Source organism: Numida meleagris, chromosome 14 (genome assembly GCF_002078875.1).
Source record: "Numida meleagris isolate 19003 breed g44 Domestic line chromosome 14, NumMel1.0, whole genome shotgun sequence".
NCBI lineage: Eukaryota > Metazoa > Chordata > Aves > Galliformes > Numididae > Numida > Numida meleagris.
Genome location: NC_034422.1, coordinates 10395556 through 10414674, shown reverse-complemented (window position 1 = coordinate 10414674; position 19119 = coordinate 10395556). Strand labels below are relative to the sequence as shown.

Below are 19119 nucleotides of genomic sequence, written 5' to 3'. Positions count from 1 at the left end.
GCTAACACTTCCGGGAGCTGCCCTATCACTTCCGGGAGCCGCCCTATCACTTCCGGGAGCCTCCGCGGCCACTTCCGGGAGCCGCCGCTGTCACTTCCGGGGGGACAGGCACCTGTGCGCAGGCGCATCGGTTGCCGCCCACTCGGGGGCGTGGCCTGGAGACGTGAATGCGCGGGGCGGGGCGTACAGGTCCTTCCACCCGGGATTGGCGGGAGGTTTGGGCGACTCGGCTGGGGCGCTCTCTGATTGGTGCTGCCCGCGCGGGGCGGGGCTGGCGCTGGCGGGAGCTTGAGCGCAGCGCGCGAAATCCTTCCTGCAGCGGCTGCGGGGATGGTGCTGCGGGGCGGCGGTGGCGGTGGCGGTGGCGGTGACCGTGACCGTGACCGTGACCGTGACCCTGAAGGCACGCGGTGAGCTTGCGGTTGGGCAGCCCGGGGGTGGGCAACCTGGGGATGGGCAGCGGGCGGAGGCTGACGGCGCGGCTCTTCGCAGGGACGATGGCCCCGCGCTGTCCGCCCTCAAGCGCCTGGAGCGGTCGCAGCGCACGGACCGGCTGGACGCGCTGTTCGGCTTCGAGCGGCCCTCGGAGCCCTGCGAGCGGACGGGCTGGCTCATCAACATGCACCCGGTACGGAGCGACGGGGGGTGTGGGGGAGCTGGGATCTGCCAAGCGGGCTGAGCGGGCGGCAGGGCTGATTTCGCCGTGCCTGGTTGCAGACCGAGGTGCTGGATGAGGACCGGCGGGCGGTGAGCGCTGTGGACTATTACTTCATCCAGGAGGACGGCAGCCGCTTCAAGGTGCTCCCCGAGCCCTGCCGGCCACCCCCCAGTCTCCCCCAGCGGTGCGAGGCAGGTGGTTGTCACAGCGTATGTGTTTGTGTGCTCTCCCCCAGGTGGCCCTGCCCTACAGACCCTACTTCTATGTGGCCACCCAGCAGGTGAGAGCCTGCCCTGCCCTCCCTGTGCTGCGCGGGGCCGTGGGGGGACAGGGCTGAGCTGTGCTCCTCGGCAGGGCTGCGAGCGGGAGGTGTCCTCCTTCCTGGCCAAGAAGTTCCAAGGGAAGATTGCGAAGCTGGAAACTGTCCCAAAGGAAGATTTGGATCTGGTGTGTATTCCTCTGCACTGCAGGATGGTGAATAGAAAGGGGCTGGGGAGAACAGGACGGAGTACTGCAGGTGGAAGAGACTTTAAGAGTTGAGGAGCGCCGCAGGGCTTAGAGTTAAGGCACATTGTTGGGGACATGGACCAAATGCCTTGTAAACACTGATGGACATGGGCATCACCCGCCTCTGTGAGTCCTGAAGGGAGCAGTGTCCTCCACCTCAACTTCTTACCCACGTTTGCGCTCTGTATCAGAAGTGCATTACTTATTGCTCAGCGATAATGTAGGATTATAGTATGGTGAAGGATGGGAAAAACCTTTAAGATCCCCGAGTCCAGCTCCAACCCACCCCCACCATGCCCACTGCCCACATCCCTCATTGCCACATCTCCATGGTTCTGGAACACCTCCGGGGACGGTGACCCCACCACTCCCAGGGCAGCCTGTGTCGTTACGTTCCTCTCCATGAGCACAGTGTCTCTCTTCCCCACCACCCCGTGTTGCAGCCAGCTCACCGTCCTCCCTAACAGTCCCATTGCTTTGCAGCCCAACCACCTGGTGGGGCTGAAGCGGCACTACCTCAAGCTGTCCTTCAGCACGGTGGACGAGTTGGTGAAGGTGCGCAAGGAGATCTCCCCAGCCGTCAGGAAGAACAGGGAGCGCAACCAGGCCAGCGACGTCTACACATCCATGCTGTCAAGGTGAGAGTTCTTCCTGTGGCAATTGATCCTTGGTGTTGACTTTCTTAGGGATTTTCCATTCTGAGAAATGAATCCGTGTGTGCCTCTTGCCACCCCAGGATGGTTTGTGCAGCTCAGTGCTGTGCCTCAAGAGGGCCCCAGAGCCCCTTGGATGCGCTGTCTTCTGGTGGTTCCTCTGCCTGCAGCCTTCTCGAGTCCCTTGTTCCCTGGAGAAGACTGCCCAGTTTCACCCTGTGACTAAAGGAAAAACACAACAAAGCCTTTTCCTGCCAGAATGGGCAGCTGTTTGCAAAACTGGAAACACACTAGATAACACCACAAGTTTTTAAAGTCTGCCAGCACATGCACATGAAAAAATCATCCTTCTCTTTGTTTTCCTGTCCCTGAAGTCTGATTTCCATTGAAATGTATATGAGGAAGAAGTATCAAGGGAAGTAGCATTCTATGCTCACCTGGAAGGTTTTCCTTTTTCTGTTCAGTGTCTCCTGGGCTGCTCTGTTATCTTTAGACCTGTTACCATACTTCATAAATCCAAACCCATTTTGTTATACAGAGATCTGTGGGATTTTGTCTATACCTCCCCACAGATGTAGCACACAAGTATAACAAGAAGTGAATGTCAGACAGGGAGTGAAGGGATGCTGTCAGCCATGAGGACCACCCTTCCACAAAGATGGTCGTTGTATTAAGGGGAAATGTTTCTCATTCTGTTCTTTACCAACTTCTGTCTGCTCTTTGCACGTTGTTGCTGTCGTTTTGCTTTCACGTACAGTCATGTATAGTCAGTGCTGCTATGTGCAAGATGAGCACTGACCTTCCGACATTCAAGGGCTGCTTTCCTCTGCTCCCTGCAGTGCTCTGGCTGGAGGCAGCCTGACCACAGCGGAGGAAGGAGCCTCCAAAAAGGTCACCAACCAAATGGACAACATCGTGGACATGCGGGAGTACGATGTGCCCTACCATGTGCGGCTCTCCATCGACCTGAAGATCCACGTGGTAAGGGATGAGGAGGCTGGAAGAGTTGTGCTTTCCTGCTGCTGTCCTTGGTCCTGCGCTGCTGGGCCCCGCACACAGAAAAGTCAAGTGGTTGATGTGCAGCCCCAGTTTGTGCCTTTCTTCTGAATCCCACTTAATCTGCGGAGCTCTGTTCCTAGTCTACAAGCAGAAGCCCTGCTGGGAGCAGCCTTGCAGTAAGGCTCTGCCCGCTGTTCTGTCCCCAGGCTCACTGGTACAACGTGCGGTACCGCGGCAGCACCTTCCCCCCTGAGATCACCCCCCGGGATGACCTGGTGGAGCGGCCGGTGAGCGTCTGCGCAGGGCAGCACCGTGTCCCTGTACATGGGTGTTCTCCTGGAAGCTGACTTCCAGCAGTCGTTCCCAACGTGCAGCTGGTGTCACACCACGGCGTGCATGGGGCAGGTTTTGGCTATGGGCTTGGGCAGTGCTGTTGAGTTGGGTCAATGGTTACTGGGAGGAGCTGGTTGACTCGCTGGGTTTGGAAGCCTGATGGGAGTCACCTTCAATTCAGCTTTAAAATTTGCTTTAATGTGTTTGGCCTTACTGAGGATCCCGTTGTCCTCGCCTTTGACATCGAAACCACCAAACTCCCCTTGAAGTTTCCTGATGCGGAGACGGACCAGATCATGATGATCTCCTACATGATTGATGGGCAGGTAATGGAACGGCAGACCTACCTTCGTGCTGCAGCCCTGAAACTGGGGAGCAGGCTGGTGTTTCAGCTCCAGCCAGGAGATGTGAGTTCTGTCTCTCTGTCACCTCCCCAGGGCTACCTGATCACAAACAGGGAGATCGTCTCTGAGGATATCGAAGACTTTGAGTTCACTCCCAAGCCAGAGTATGAGGGTCCCTTTTGTGTCTTTAACGAACCAGATGAAGTAAGTAGGTTCTGCCTGGTGGATACAGCTGCTTTTTACACACCTGGATCTCTTTCTGGCCAAAGAGAGCTTACTGCACAGCACCCTGCCCCACTGGGAGACTTAGGGGGCCCTGTAGGTTCTGTCAGGCTTTCACTTCTTGGTAGGAATGTCTGACTGGGTGGGGAGAAGAGGGGAAGGGCAGAGTAAACTGCATTATATGCAGTGTCTCGCTGTCAAGGAGATTAAGTTGCTTCATGGTTTTTATTCTTCTGTTTCACACTAGGCTCATTTAATCCAGAGGTGGTTTGAACACGTCCAGGAGACCAAACCTACCATCATTGTCACATACAATGGAGACTTCTTTGACTGGTAAGATCAGGAATGAAAGCTAAACCGGTTCCTCTTGGGAAGGTGTGACCTGAGCTGTGGGCCAGGGTCGGGTACAGCCCTGATGTCCTTCCCCTTGTGTCCCTCCCAAAGGGGCTGTTTGGGACACGCTGTCATGTCACTGAATCCCATGTTTAGTGCCCTTGGAGTATGGACTTCTATAGAGCCCTTTTCATTCACGCTGTAACTCTGCCCTGCAGGAAGCTTTCACTGAGCCCAGATAGCTCAGATAAAAAATTGCTTGTCGTTTGTAATAAAGTGGTTGTGGAACTGTTGGTGGAGATGAAGAGAAATGGCTGTTGTGTTCCTTCTGTCCCACGCTGCCTCCTCCCCCAGGCCCTTTGTGGAAGCAAGAGCAGCAGCTCATGGAATTAACATGTACCAGGAAATCGGATTTCAGAAGGACAGCCAGGGAGAGTACAAAGCATCGCAGTGCATCCACATGGACTGTCTGAGGTACCACATATTGCCTCTCTGCTGTGTAACTGCATTGTTGTCTCTTGGATTTATATAAAATACCAAAAATTGGACCATATCCTGACCCACCAGCCTGCCTGGCCTGGGGAGAAGAGGAAAGGACACATTTGTGTGAGATTCCAATCTGCCTCAGAAGCTGAGGCCTTGGGGGGAATTTCCCCCTGGACCTGTGTTTGGAGGGTGGTTGACTGAGTTTGCAGTCCTGGTGGTATCTCCTCTTGTAGTGAAACATTTGTCTGTAAGTCACTGAGGTGTGAGAGTGGGAACAGTATAAATCTGAGCAATGGAGTAATGTCCTAGTCAGAACTTAAGTGCATGGGTAGAGGTGCAATCAAAATCCTATTTGCATGCTTGAGCCCTTTCTGAAGGTGAGGGCTGGCTTCTGTGCACACATTCTCATTGTCCTGTCCAGGTGGGTGAAGAGAGACAGCTACCTCCCAGTGGGAAGTCACAACCTGAAGGCAGCAGCTAAAGCAAAACTGGGCTACGACCCAGTGGAGCTGGACCCTGAAGAGATGTGCCGGATGGCTACAGAGGAGCCTCAGGTATTCCTAGGGTAGATGTCACACTGAGGGAGGGACGTGGTTTAGTGGGCATGGTGGGGATGAGTTGATAGTTGGACTTGATGAACCTAGTGATCTTTTCCAACCTTAATGATTCTGTGTTTGTCACTGAGCTGCTGTATCACATGCGACCAGGACTAATTTGGCCCTCACCCTTCCCCAACAGACCCTGGCCACCTATTCAGTGTCCGATGCCGTTGCCACCTATTACATGTATATGAAGTATGTGCATCCTTTCATTTTTGCCTTGTGCACCATCATCCCCATGGAGCCCGATGAGGTGAGTGTGCTCTGAGAAGAAGGAATTGCCTGCTGGGCAAAGGGCTGCATCTCCCACACCCCTGTGATGCGCTGGCAATAGGGATGGTGCACTGGCAATAGGGCTGACTCCTGCTGCCCTGATCCGTTCCCGTCCATCTCGGCAAAGGAGGGGGAGTGCACTTGGAGGCTGCTCCTTTTTCTCCACCCTTGCCCTCCCATGGGCATCCTGGTCCCACGAGCTCCATGCAGCACTTCTGAGAGCAGGTTTGCTTTCCCTTGCAGGTGTTACGAAAAGGCTCTGGGACGCTGTGCGAGGCGCTGCTGATGGTTCAAGCCTATCACGCCAACATCATCTTCCCCAACAAGCAGGAGCAGGAATTCAACAAGCTCACGGAGGATGGCCACGTGCTGGACTCAGAGACATACGTTGGAGGCCACGTGGAAGCGCTGGAGTCAGGGGTGTTCCGTAGTGACATCCCCTGCCGCTTCAAAATGGTAAAGGGCCCTGCAACCATCCTGTGTGTGCAGAGCATGGTGCTCTGGGGCGATCCTCCATTGGTGTTAACGTTCCCCACCTGCTTTTGCTGGGGTTGGGCAATACCTTTTGTGCTCTAGGAGACCCTATGGATACCTGAAGCTGCTTGGGGCTCAGCTGGGGAGGGATGGGGAGCTCTGGCCACAGACTAGCCATTCGTAGAATCGCTCCAGAGGCAGAGGAGCAGCCTTTGTTTTTTCCCTGCGCTGTGTTTTTTGCTCTGGTGTCCATGGCCTGGGCCTTCTCCTCCACCTTGTTGCGCTGTTCTATGCTTTGGTCTCCAAAGTGGGGCCAGCACTCAGCAGTGCCTGGGCTGGAAGCAGACTCAGCACTGTGCCCATCCCCCTGCAGAACCCTGCTGCCTTTGACTACTTGATACAGCACGTGGAGAAGACGCTCCAGCACGCTATTGAGGAGGAGGAGCATTTGCCATTGGATCAAGTCACCAACTTCCAGGAGGTAACGTCATCCCCTGCCCTGGAGGTCCAGAACAAAGCTTTCATTGGCAGAGGGGTCCCACTGCTGCTCTCCCTAATGCTCCTCCTCTGGTCCTTTCAGTCCTCAGTGCCCCTGCAGAAGCAAAGGACCAAATTCAACATGTATTTGGCACGTTAAGTCCTTCCTATCTCAGTTTCGTTTCTGCGTTATCTCTCCACAGGTCTGTGATGAAATCAAAGTGAAACTGAATTCCCTGAAGGACGTTCCTAACCGAATTGAGTGTCCCCTTATCTACCATTTAGATGTGGGGGCCATGTACCCCAACATCATTCTGACCAACAGGTTGCAGGTGGGTGACATCAGGACAATCTCTGTTTTGTCTTTCAGATGATCTCTGTCATCTCTCTGATTTGATCCCTTTGAACAGCAGGGGTGAACTTTCTGCTCAGGGCAGGGGCATCAAATAAGGGTGGGGCTGAAACTGAGTGTCCTCTGACATCTGTGTGTCTCTTCCTTAGCCCTCAGCAATGGTGGATGAGGCCACATGTGCTGCCTGTGACTTCAACAAGCCAGGGGCCAACTGCCAGCGCCGGATGACTTGGCAATGGAGAGGAGAATTCAGTGAGTACAGTGCTTGCTGACCCACTTGGTGATGCCAGATACAATAGGGACCTTGCTGCCCCGCTGGACGATGCTGAGACTGATTCCTGCTTCTCCTCTGGAAAACTCCCCGTTGCCCTCCTTGCAGTGCCCGCGAGCCGCAGTGAATACCACCGCATCCAGCAGCAGTTGGAGTCGGAGAAGTTCCCTCCGCTCTTCCCTGATGGAGCACCCCGTGCCTTCCACGAGCTCTCCCGAGAAGAACAAGCCAAGTATGAGAAGAAGCGGCTGGCAGGTGAGAGTCATCGTCATGAGCTGGGGCTCCTAGAGTGATGTTGTTCAGCCAGAACCTCGTGCAGCTCTGTCCACCCCCTCTGTGTGTCCACCTTCCCTGTCCATAGCGGGCACCGACCGCTGAGAATCTCCCTGTGTTAATCCCTTGACCAGATTACTGCCGCAAAGCCTACAAGAAGATCCATGTCACCAAGGTGGAGGAGCGGGTCACCACCATCTGCCAACGAGAGAACTCCTTCTACGTGGACACAGTGCGAGCTTTCAGGGACCGCCGCTATGAGTTCAAGGGGCTGCACAAGGTATTGGGCTGAGTCCTGCTTTCGCTGTCCTCCTGAGGATGGGGAGGTCTCACCAACTGCTGAAAGCTTGAGCCCTGAAGGATGGCTTTGTTCGGCCTTTGTACCCAGTAGGGAAATCATAGAATGGTTTGAGTTGGAGGGGAGCTTTGAAGGCCATCTGGTCCAACTCTCCTGCAATGAGCAGGGGCACCTACAGCTGACCAGGTGCTCAGGGCCCAGCCCAATCTGACCTTGGGTGTCTCGGAGGACAGGGCACCCACCACCTCCCTGACTCTGCCTGTCGCTGCCAGGTGTGGAAGAAGAAGCTGTCTGCAGCCATGGAGACAGGAGATGCCTCTGAAGTGAAACGCTGCAAGAACATGGAGATCCTCTACGACTCCCTGCAGTTGGCACACAAGTGCATTCTCAATTCTTTCTATGGCTATGTCATGCGGAAAGGGTGAGTCTGAGCTGGCGTTGTTGCTGAGTCCTCCAGAGAGGACACAGGGTTGTTCTGGGGGGGCTGCCACTTGCTTCACCTGGGTGAAGTGATCCCTGGAACACTTTCCTCTTGTTTCTGTTAGTGACTTCTGATCTTTAAGACCCATAGTGTTGAGCAGCAAGGGGCAGCAATCTTCTCTATTAGTGTTTTCTCAGTTTCTCTGGTCAGCCATTAAGAAGGAGCAATCTAGCAAGGCACAGTGCTGCTTTGTTTCTTGCTCTTCTCCCTCTGGATGCCTTCCTGCCCATTCCCATAGCTGGCTTTGGGGTCATGCTGCATCCCCTTCACCTCTGTTCCCAGAGCTCGCTGGTACTCCATGGAAATGGCCGGGATCGTCTGCTTCACCGGAGCCAATATCATCACGCAGGCCAGGGAACTGATAGAGCAGATTGGGTGAGTATGTGCTGAGCTGGGAAAGAAAGGTCTTCACTGCACACAATGAGAGTGGGGTTTGAGTCTGTGGAGCAGAGAACTGGTGGGAGCCCATTAGATGCTGAAAGCTCAGTGTTTCGTGTTGAAAATTCAAATTGCTGGCCTCGGTGGTTTGTCTGCTGCCTTACAAGGGCTCACTTTGCAGAAGGGACAGGACAGTGGAGCAACAGGCTGTGTCTCCCATGCAGGCAGCAGCAGAGCGGTTATTCAGTGTATCACCCGCTTTCCTGAGTGATCTTCCTTCTTTCCTTAGGAGACCTCTGGAACTGGATACAGATGGGATTTGGTGCGTCCTCCCCAACAGCTTCCCAGAAAACTTTGTCATCAAGTCAACCAATGCCAAGAAGCCGAAGGTGACAATCTCCTACCCGGGTGCTATGCTGAACATCCTGGTGAAGGTGAGTCTTGCACCCATCCCGGCCAGCTCTGCGGTCTGGGGAGACGAATGGAGGATTGAGAAGGAGAGAAAGTATGGTATCTCCTGGTAGAACCAGCCCAGCTGTTGTGTCAGGGCTGTTCTTTTGGGGCTGTGCCTGCAGGAAGGCTTCACAAACGATCAGTACCAGGAGCTGCAGGACCCAGCCTCTCTCACCTACGTCACACGCTCAGAGAACAGCATCTTCTTTGAAGTGGATGGGCCATACCTGGCCATGATCCTCCCAGCTTCCAAGGAGGAGGGAAAGAAGCTGAAGAAAAGGTGGGACTCAAAGCTTGAAATGCTGTTATATCCCCATGTAGCTTTTGGCTTTCCTTCTGAGGACTTTTCATATTGCTTATACTCTACCTAATCTCTTCTAAACTCACCAGTTTGCGTCTTTCTGTCTCTCAGGAGTTCCAGTAATTTATTTCCACAAGGTTTCCCCTTTATTTTCTCTTTCTGGAGCAAAGAAATGGGTCTTGCTATTATGTATTATTACATTATAGGAAAGCAGTTGTCATCAAACATTACTGATTTTTCCACAGCAGCCTAAGTAGGGACACCAGCAATCTCTAGCTACAGAGGTGCCTGTGGACTTGGGTCTGAACTCAGAATAAGCCATTCCCATTCTCCAGAACCCTCTATCTTTAAAATGCTCGGCCTGTCTGTGCTCTCTGCCCATCAGACAAGTTCTAGCATCCGTCATCCCCTGTCAGTGCCTTTCCACACCTATGTCCATGCCATGGGAATGATGCTGATGCCAAGCACTGAATGGATGCTGCACATCCATCCTGTGGTTTTAGGGTGTTGGGAAAGGCGTTTATTCCTTGGTCATGCTCAAATGGAAGTAGCCTAGAGGTTACTGGTAGGCACCATCACCAGTGGAGGAAGAGAAGGCTGCACCCATATGAATGAGGTGGGCTGTCAAAGTAATGTCGAGTTGAGTATCTCTCTTCCTTTAACTGAGCTTCCTGTAAGGTTTATCTTGAGATGTACATACAAATAATGGGTAGGGGAAAGCAAAAAATGGAAGAGGGTAGCATGTTCTTATAACCACATCAGTAGCTACATCCAGTTTCCCCTGAATCATTTTGCTAGGCTTACAAACCTTCCTCCTTTTCTCTAAAGCTCTTCCTGATACCTCCCTCTGCATCTCCACCGTCTTGCCCTGCCTCACCTCCTGGGCTTTACTGGTGTGCAGTTCAGAACATTCTCCCAGTTGGTATTGATGGGCTGGGGCACAAACTGTTGTGCTTTCACAGACCAAGCTGATACGATCTGTGTGCTCCAGGTATGCAGTATTCAACGAGGACGGGTCCCTGGCTGAGCTGAAGGGCTTTGAGGTGAAGCGCCGGGGCGAGCTGCAGCTGGTGAAGATATTCCAGTCTTCTGTATTCGAGGCCTTCCTGAAAGGCACCACCCTGGAGGAGGTCTATGCTTCTGTGGCCAAGGTGGCTGACTACTGGCTGGATGTGCTCTACAGCAAGGTACGTGCTGCTTTGCAGGTTGGCCATCCCTTGCTCCCCTAAGGTGGTGTAAAAGAAGGTATAAAAGCTGGTTGGACACTGTGATGTTTGACCATTAGGTTCTTGCTAGATTTTTTTTCTCCCCCCTCCCCCCCTCTTCAGGCTGCCAACATGCCCGATTCGGAGCTGTTTGAGCTCATCTCGGAGAACCGCTCCATGTCTCGCAAGCTGGAGGACTACGGGGAGCAGAAATCCACCTCCATCAGCACTGCCAAGCGCCTGGCGGAGTTCCTGGGGGACCAGATGGTGAAGGACGCGGGGCTGAGCTGCCGCTTCATCATCTCTAAGAAACCCGAGGGCTCTCCTGTCACTGAGAGGTACACATGGGTGGAGGGGCCGAGCCTTGTGACAGCGTGTGGGCAGGGCAGGGTGGCAGCAAGGAGTGAATGGGTGTTGTGTGGCCGAGGCTAGCAAGAAGCAATGCTCTACAGCTGCCGCATAGTGAGAAGGGGAAAAGCCCTGAGGGTCTCTGCAGTGTGGGAGAGGGGGTGTTCTGCAGCCAGGACCTTGCTCCCGGTGGGCAATATGTGCTTCCTTGCATTCTCCAGGGCCATCCCCCTTGCCATCTTCCAAGCAGAGCCCAGCGTACGGAAGCATTACCTCCGGAAATGGCTGAAGAGCCCCTCGCTGCAGGACTTCAACATTCGGGCGGTGAGTTGAGCATGGCTTGTGGCTCTGCTGGGATAGCTTGTGCCACTGGCGCTCACAGGTTGCTGTGAGGGGTCCCCAGGAAAATATGGGTTTGAAGGATTGGGTATTCAGAGGATAAGGAATTGATCGGGTGGTCGCAGCCAGAGGGCTGTGGTCAGCAGCTCTGCGTCCAGGTGTATACTGCTGAGGAGTGGTGTCCCTCAGGGGACCATCTTGAGACTCGTGCTCTTCAACATCTCTTTCAATGACATGATTATGGGATCAAGGGCACCCATGCCTGGAGGTGCCCAAGGCCAGGCTCGATGGGGCCCTGGGCAACCCCATGGCAGGAGCTGGGGTTGTGTGGGCTGTAAGGACCTTTCCAATGCAAGCCATTCTATGAAATGATTGATCCCAGATCTACTGGCAAAACCTAAACTTGCACCCTTCCATTCTGCTTCCTTCACTCCCCACTGCTCTGCACTGTTTGCAGATCCTGGACTGGGACTACTACATTGAGAGACTGGGAAGCACCATCCAGAAAATCATCACTATTCCTGCAGCTCTGCAGCAGGTATGGGAGTGGGAAGCAACTCTGTGCTGGTAGGAGAGCATTTGACAGGGACTATGATTTGGGACTGTTCCTCAGGTAAAGAACCCGGTGCCACGGGTCCGGCACCCAGACTGGCTGCACAAGAAACTCCTGGAGAAGAATGATGTGTACAAACAGAAAAAGATCAACGAGCTCTTCACTTCTGAAGGCAAGAGGCAGGTAAGGAGGGCGAGGGAAGGGTGCTGGCTGTGCTGAGCAGGGGCTCGTCCTGCAGCACGCCTTCCTGCTGCCCTTTCTCCCCCAGGTCCTCGCCAACCAGCCCCAGGAGGGCACACCCAGCTCGCAGATTGGTGACATAGAGGATTTTGGGGCTGCCAAGAGCCTTCAGCCATCCGTTCCCATTGCGAACAAACGAAAGCGAGTCTCTACGGCAGAGGAAAGCCAGCAGATGTCCCAGAGCCTGGAGCTGTCCCAGTCCTGGCGGGAGATCCTGGGCCCTCCTCCCTCCATGGGTACCACCAAGGTGGGCAGAGGAGGCTGGGGGGACAGCGTTAGGGCTGCATGCCAAGCTCTGAGCCCACTCTGCTTCCATGGGTTGGGGCTACAAAGAGAAATGCAACTGGGAGAGGCCCAGTGGGGGCAAGCGGGGACACGGGCTGGGACAGGAGGGCCTGCTGGTGCGGCGCTTGGGGTCACGTGGATGGGAAACATGGGCTGGTTCAGAGGCCTGCCCTTCACACGCCTTCGATCCACGCAGGAGGAGCTCGTGGCCTGGCTGCGCTTCCACCAGAAGAAATGGGAGCTGCAGGCCCGGCAGCGGCGCGAGCGGCAGAAGAGGCGGCGCCTGGAGGACGGTGGGACGGCGGCGGGCGGTGGGGTGGTCCGCGATGCCCTCTCCAGGGGGCTGGGCAGCTACCTGCGCCGCACCGCCCGCAGCATCCTGGACCTGCCCTGGCAGATCGTGCAGGTACCGCCGCCAACCTCAGCCCACATGACCGCTCATTGGCCATGTTGGATCCCCCAAGTGTTTGTAAGAGCTAATAGCGTGTTGGATCTCCCCACTCATGCCGCCTCGAACCCTGGGTCCCGCAGATTGCGGAGACCAGCCAGCCCGGCCTGTTCAGGCTGTGGGCGGTGATCGGGAGCGACCTGCACTGCATCAAGCTGAGCATCCCCAGGGTGTTCTACGTCAACCAGCGCGTCGCGAAGCCGGAGGAGGGAGCAGTCTACAGGAAGGTGGGGACCTGCGCCAGCCCCAGTGTTTCTAGGAGGGGGAGCAGTGCTGCCCAGCTCGTGCTATGAGTGCCCCTTCCCTTGGCAGGTGAACAGGATCCTGCCCCGATCGAACCTGGTGTACAACCTGTACGAGTACTCAGTCCCTGAGGACATGTACCAAGAGCATATCAACGAGATCAACGCTGACCTCTCTGCTCCAGACATCGAGGGAGTGTATGAGACTCAGGTAACCTCTCCGGTGCTCACGTTCCCCCCTTATTTTTTAAGGAGTGCTGTGTGGTAGCTCACTGCCCTTACCATGAGTACCAATGGCAGAGGACAACTGGAAGTTAAAAATGCAATGACGTGGTAAGAGATGAAAAGTCAAAGAGCCACCACAATAGAGTACTCTGGAATGTAACCACTTGTGCATGGGCAGAGGTGCAGAATAGCAGTATGTGGTTTAAGGTATGTCAAGGAAAGGGGCTTGGGTTTATTTGGAATTAGAAAACTTGGAGAACCTTTAAGCAGAAAGATCCTCCTCTAAACCAAAGCAGAACAAGACTTAATACTTAAACTAGAAAAGAAGAATAAAAAGACAGTTCGGAGTATAAAGATGGGGACAAGCCCCCATGTAGTTCTGTAATCGTCTAAAATGACTTCATAAAATCACGGTGTGCCAGAAAGAAGAACAAGACACGACTTGAAATTTTGGGAAGAGCGAAGAACAACCCAAATGAGGTTCAGCTGTACACGTACAAAGCGTCAAACCAACATGAAATGTACTAGTGCTGTTAGTGATGGCAGCCTGAAAACGAAGAGGAGAAACTGGGATGCCTGCTTCTAATTGAGGGAATTTATTCAGCACGTGAAAACCCAGTGAAGGGAATATAATTGAAAAGCCATCGTAGTCTTGGGATCTGACCGATATAGAAGTGGCAGAGTAGGTTGCCCCATTTTAAGAGCGGTGCTATATGTTGAAGAAAATATAAAGGCAAGCGAATTTGCTACTAAAATGCAATATAGAATTACTATGGATTGAAAGTCTTTGCCTAAGCAGGAAGAGCGTGGTCTGCTCAGGTGTGTTATTAACTACAAAATCTTCCAGCAGCAAACCTCAGTCCTCTCCACTATCGCGGTGTTTCATCGGTGGAACTAGATAAAACCAAGAAGCTAGCTAAGAGAGAATTAACAATTGAAATAAAAACGAGGTGCATGGAGACATCGAAAAGATGCTGTACTGGGATAAGCACAAAAGGCAGTGAGATGATGAAGGGCTGGTGGGTCATCTGGGGGCTTGGTAGGGACAAACATGAATTAAGAACGTGGTCTGCAATGGTCGCGGTACCAAAGCTGGGCCTGAGGCAGCGCAGATACCGGTGTTTTTAAGCTGGGTTGCTTTAGGCCTGAGCACTGAGGGGAGCTGGGCTGAGGGCTGCCACCCCACCACATCTCTTGGTGCAGGTACCGCTGCTGCTGCGGGCTCTGATCCAGCTGGGCTGTGTCTGCATGGTCAGCAGGCAGCTCGCCCGGCACCTGACGGGCCGCGAGGCCGACACCTTCGACATCGAGCACCTGGAGATGCGCTCGCTGGCCCAGTTCCCCTACCTGGAGCCAGGTGAGGCAGCGGTGCTGATGGTGTGCCTGGCACCTGGTGCACACCGCTGCTACCACGTGTGTGTTCTTTGTCCACAGGGAGCATCCGCCACATCTACCTCTACCACAGCTCCCAGGGCAGCAAGGCCCTCTTCGGCCTGTTCATCCCCGCGCAGCGCAAGGCCGCCGTCTTCGTGCTGGACACGGTAGGAGCGTGGGGGCTTTCTCCATGCAGGCAGCAGGGATGGCGGGGTCGGGCCTGTCCTGGGCTTCCAGCATGCAGCCCCCACCCTCACCGTGTCCCACCCCGGTTGCAGGTGCGCAGCAACCAGATGCCGAACCTCACCACCATGTTCTCGGCGGAGCGCGGCGCGCTGCTGGAAAGGGTGGGCGAGGAGCTGCTGCCTCCAGACAAGCACACCTTCGAAGTGCGTGCCGAGACCGACCCCAAGGCCATCTGCAGAGCCATCCAACGCCTGCTGCTGGGTTACAAGGTGAGAGCTGGAGGAGCCTTGCGGCTGTGTTGGAGGGGGAAGGCGCTGTGGAAAGCGCCGCTGCATAGACGTGGGTGTTGCTGTCGGGTTCTGCCACGCTTGGGGTGGTTTTGTTGCGGAGCTGGGTGCTCCAATAGGTGCTGTCTGTAGTGCTGAAGGTGCAGTCCCCACCGTGGGACAAGGAGCATGGCCCTGATGGCCTCCAGCGGAGCATTGGTGCTGGCTGGAGTGGGGCAGGACATGTCTTCTGCTCACAGGACGAGCGCCGGGGTCCCACGTTGATCGCTGTGCAGTCCAACTGGGAGCTGAAGCGGCTGGCGAGCAGCATTCCCATCCTCGAGGAGTTCCCCCTGGTCCCCATCCGGGTGACAGATGACATCAGCTACTCAGTCCTGGACTGGCAGCGCCACGCAGCCCGACGCATGATCCGCCATTACCTCAACCTGGACACGTGCCTGTCACAAGCCTTTGAGATGAGCAGGTGCCCTTGGGTTGGCCACGTTGCCCTTGGGTTGGCCACGTTGCCCTTGGGTTGGCCACGTTGCCCTGGGAGTGCCATGCTCATTGCTGGGTGGGGAAGAGACTGCAGCCAAGCCAAGGGCAGGTGCTGCGTTCCTTGCTGGGACAGGCATGGCTGTGCTCACTCCTGATGACTGTACCTCTCCCTTTCCTCCAGGTATTACCACATTCCCATCGGGAATCTCCCCGATGACATCTCCACCTTTGGCTCTGACCTCTTCTTCTCACGCCACCTCCGGCGTCACAACCATTTGCTGTGGCTCTCGCCCACGGCCCGCCCAGACCTGGGGGGGAAGGAGGCTGATGACAACCGCCTCGTCATGGAGTTCGATGAGAGAGCCTCGGTGGAGATAAACAACCCCGGCTGCTACTCCACGGGTGAGGAGGGCAGAGGTCCTGTGTGCAATGGGAAAATGTGCAGAGGCGTCCAAGTATAGATTTGCTCCTGATTTTTGGACACGGATAGCAGCAGCAGGAAGCCTGGGATGGGGATGGTCCTTTGCCCTGCCTGCCTGCTGAGAGGTTGTGCTTCTTTGTAGTGTGTCTGGAGCTGGACATCCAGAGCCTGGCTGTGAACACAGTGCTGCAGTCCCATCAGGTAAATGATATGGAGGGAGGTTCCAGCATGAGCATCAGCTTTGACGTCATTCAGCAGGCATCCCTGGAAGACATGGTGACGGGGAACCAAGCTGCCAACATCCCAGCCAGCTATGATGAAACTGCCCTCTGCTCCAACACATTCAGGTAGGGCTGGAGGACTGCAGCTTATCTCTGAAAGCCTGTCCCTTTCTGGAAGGAGGAAGGGGTTGCTTGTGGCCGGTGGGGTGATGTTCCTCTGTGCTCCCTGGCAGGATTCTGAAGAGCATGGTGGTGAGCTGGGTGAAGGAGATCACGCAGTACCACAACATCTACGCGGACAACCAGGTCATTCACTTCTACCGCTGGCTTCGCTCTCCTTCCTCGCTGCTCTACGACCCGGCGCTGCACCGCACCTTGCACAACATGATGAAGAAGCTCTTCCTGCAGTAAGTGAGAACGGGAGTTTGCCAGCCCTGTGCTGAGCACAGCATGGCATTTGTGACCGGGACACTGTTGGCACCCCCAGCCACTTCTTTCTGTTGCGTCCTCCGGAGGGATGGAGGGCTGCAGGAGGGCAGTGAGTCAGAGCCACTGCTAACAGGGAGCTGGATGGTGGCAGTTCTTCCTGCACGCTGAATGCAGCTCCCGTGCCCTGCCTGCAGGTTGGTGGCTGAGTTCAGGCGCCTCGGCTCTTCCGTGGTGTACGCCAACTTCAACCGGATCATCCTGTGCACCAAGAAGCGGCGTATCGAGGATGCCATCAGCTACATGGAGTACATCATCAACAGGTGGGCGGCACCTGGCTTCCCAGAGCTCTTGCAGGATTCAGACCTTTAGGAGAACGTGGGTGCTTGCCCTCTCCTTGCCAACACCTCCCCGTCGCAAGGAGAAGGCTGCTAATTAGGGCAGACGCTGATGTCGTGGGTGACTGCAGTCTCTTCCCTCCAGCATCCACTCAAAGGAGATCTTCCACTCTCTGACTATTTCCTTCTCCCGCTGCTGGGAGTTCCTGCTCTGGATGGATCCAGCCAATTACGGGGGTATCAAGGGAAAAGTGCATTCTCGCATCCACTGCGGGGAGGTAAGGGAGAGGAAGCACTCGGTCCTCCAGGAGCTGAGCTGGGGCTGGGGCAGAGCTGACTGGGCAGGCATCGCCTGGCTCCAAGGAGCTCTGTAACATCACTGTGTCGTTGTGTGCTGTTCCAGAAGGATACCAGCAAGAGGAAAGGGCTGGAGGAGGGAGACAGTGAGGAAGAGGAGGAGGCAGGGGAAGAAGAAGAGGAGGAGGAGGAGGAAGGGGAGCCCAACGTGGAGGAGCTGCTGGAGAACAGCTGGAACATCGTGCAGTTCCTGCCTCAGGCTGCCTCCTGCCAGAACTACTTCCTGATGATCGTGTCGGGTGAGTAGGGCCCGGCGGTCGATCCCGAGAGCCCTGCAACGAGGCGGCTGCTGCTGCCACTGCCCCAACACGGGCTGTCCCCGTTGGGTTTCTCTGCAGCCTACATCGTGGCCGTGTACCACAGCATGAAGGAGGAGCTGCGGCGCAACGCCCCCGGCAGCACTCCCGTCAAGAGGAGAGGAACCAGCCAGGTGTCCCAGGAGGCACAGGGCGAGACGGGAGCCATGCCCGGTGGGTGCCCAGCGTGGGCTTCTGGGGATGGAACTGCTGCAGCCCGGAGAGCCGCCCACCTGGCCACAGCGGTGCTGCGTGCACCTACAGCTCTCTGCTTCGTCTCTCTAGGCATGATCACGTTCTCACAGGATTACGTGGCCAACGAGCTCACTCAGAGCTTCTTCACCATCACGCAGAAGATCCAGAAGAAGATGTCTGGGTCCCGACACGCCACGGAGCCGTCGGACTTGTTCCCGGTGCTGCCCGGCTCCTATTTGCCACTCAACAACCCGGCTCTGGAGTTCATCAAATACGTTTGCCAGGTCAGCGGGGCGGGCTGGGCCGCTCCTCTGGAGGTTTGTGGTCAGGGCTCCAATTCTCTAGCCCTTGGCTGTGGCTCTGATCCGCCACCGTTTCCCTTCAGGAGCGCGCTGCAGGCCTGCAGCCCGTTTGCTTGGCCCTCTCGCATCCATGGGAGGTGTGAGTTGTGCTCAGGAGGGCTCTCTTTGCTGGTGGGCTCACCGGGTTCTCTCTTGCAGGTGCTGTCCCTGGATGCCAACATCACCAACCAGGTGAACAAGCTGCGCAGGGACCTGCTGCGCCTCATCGAGGTGGGCGAGTTCTCAGACGAAGCCCAGTTTCGGGACCCTTGCCGCTCCTACGTGCTCCCTGAAGTCATCTGCAGAAACTGCAACTTCTGCAGGGACCTGGACCTGTGCAAGGACCCTGCCCTCTCCCAGGTACGGCCGTGGACGCGGAGGCTTTAGCATGGCTTTGCTCTATACCTGTCAGTCCCCTCTTCCTTTCACGCCCTTTGCTTGGCCCTGTGCTGCAGCTCAGCCTCCCCTGGAGCCCATTTCTGCGCACCCCTTTTCCAGCTCTCTGTGCCGAGTCGCAGTGCTGAGTGCTCTGTCCTCTCCAGGAGCAGAGTTCACCCTGATTGCATCTCCCTGGCGCTGGGGACTTCCCGGGCAGCTTTGTTTGGCTGTTTCCTCTTAGGAAAAGTCTGTTCTGTGCTCACTGCCCTCCCCTTTGCTTCCAGGACGGATCGGTGCTGCCCAGCTGGGCGTGCTCCAACTGCCAGGCGCAGTACGACTCCGACTCCATAGAAATGGCCTTGGTGGAAGCCCTGCAGAAGAAGCTGATGGCCTTCATGCTGCAGGACCTGGTGAGCACCGGGCTGCCCCGGGGGGGGGGGGGGGGGGGGGCAGATCAGCCTTGCAAACAGCAGGGAAGCATTGATCCCATGCGTCTCATCAGCCCGTGGCAGCGCTTTCCTGCCCTTGTGCCACTTGCGTGCCCAGCTGAGGGTCTCATCCTGCCCCACCAAAAACTCCTTTGCCTCTTAGGTGTGCAAGAAGTGCCACGGCGTGAAGGACACGCACATGCCTGTGTACTGCAGCTGTGCTGGAGACTTTGCCCTCACCATCTCCTCCCAGGTACGCCTGCAGCGTGCTGCCAGGCCCACCCCCATGCTGGTGGCTCCCTGGGTGGTGACCATCCTGCCGGGGCCACCCAGCTGTCCCCCCC

The 19119-nt window shown here is 55.8% G+C and overlaps 1 protein-coding gene across 2 annotated transcripts in view; it reads left to right on the top strand.

The window, feature by feature from the left end:
• The window catches only part of POLE (DNA polymerase epsilon, catalytic subunit), a 19330-nt gene continuing 462 nt past the window's right edge, over nt 252-19119 (top strand). Inside the window, exons 1-48 of one of the 2 annotated variants that reach the window (XM_021412435.1) lie at nt 252-410; nt 493-628; nt 718-798; nt 894-938; nt 1013-1105; nt 1649-1803; nt 2658-2799; nt 3024-3104; nt 3369-3476; nt 3588-3698; nt 3964-4049; nt 4404-4523; nt 4957-5089; nt 5274-5387; nt 5651-5863; nt 6255-6362; nt 6562-6690; nt 6860-6962; nt 7090-7236; nt 7389-7534; nt 7825-7973; nt 8316-8408; nt 8701-8845; nt 8987-9144; nt 10157-10352; nt 10494-10708; nt 10940-11042; nt 11515-11595; nt 11671-11793; nt 11879-12097; nt 12332-12541; nt 12667-12810; nt 12896-13036; nt 14254-14407; nt 14485-14591; nt 14703-14879; nt 15137-15360; nt 15556-15776; nt 15938-16142; nt 16250-16423; nt 16640-16765; nt 16926-17058; nt 17184-17376; nt 17476-17607; nt 17719-17912; nt 18129-18329; nt 18632-18757; nt 18939-19028. In XM_021412435.1, coding sequence (XP_021268110.1) covers nt 331-410; nt 493-628; nt 718-798; nt 894-938; nt 1013-1105; nt 1649-1803; nt 2658-2799; nt 3024-3104; nt 3369-3476; nt 3588-3698; nt 3964-4049; nt 4404-4523; nt 4957-5089; nt 5274-5387; nt 5651-5863; nt 6255-6362; nt 6562-6690; nt 6860-6962; nt 7090-7236; nt 7389-7534; nt 7825-7973; nt 8316-8408; nt 8701-8845; nt 8987-9144; nt 10157-10352; nt 10494-10708; nt 10940-11042; nt 11515-11595; nt 11671-11793; nt 11879-12097; nt 12332-12541; nt 12667-12810; nt 12896-13036; nt 14254-14407; nt 14485-14591; nt 14703-14879; nt 15137-15360; nt 15556-15776; nt 15938-16142; nt 16250-16423; nt 16640-16765; nt 16926-17058; nt 17184-17376; nt 17476-17607; nt 17719-17912; nt 18129-18329; nt 18632-18757; nt 18939-19028 — 6765 coding nt within the window. In that variant the 5' untranslated portion in view covers nt 252-330. Of the gene's footprint in view, nt 411-492; nt 629-717; nt 799-893; nt 939-1012; nt 1106-1648; nt 1804-2657; nt 2800-3023; nt 3105-3368; nt 3477-3587; nt 3699-3963; nt 4050-4403; nt 4524-4956; nt 5090-5273; nt 5388-5650; nt 5864-6254; nt 6363-6561; nt 6691-6859; nt 6963-7089; nt 7237-7388; nt 7535-7824; nt 7974-8315; nt 8409-8700; nt 8846-8986; nt 9145-10156; nt 10353-10493; nt 10709-10939; nt 11043-11514; nt 11596-11670; nt 11794-11878; nt 12098-12331; nt 12542-12666; nt 12811-12895; nt 13037-14253; nt 14408-14484; nt 14592-14702; nt 14880-15136; nt 15361-15555; nt 15777-15937; nt 16143-16249; nt 16424-16639; nt 16766-16911; nt 17059-17183; nt 17377-17475; nt 17608-17718; nt 17913-18128; nt 18330-18631; nt 18758-18938; nt 19029-19119 lie in introns of those variants that run through there. The other variant, XR_002443359.1, reaches the window with a different exon arrangement.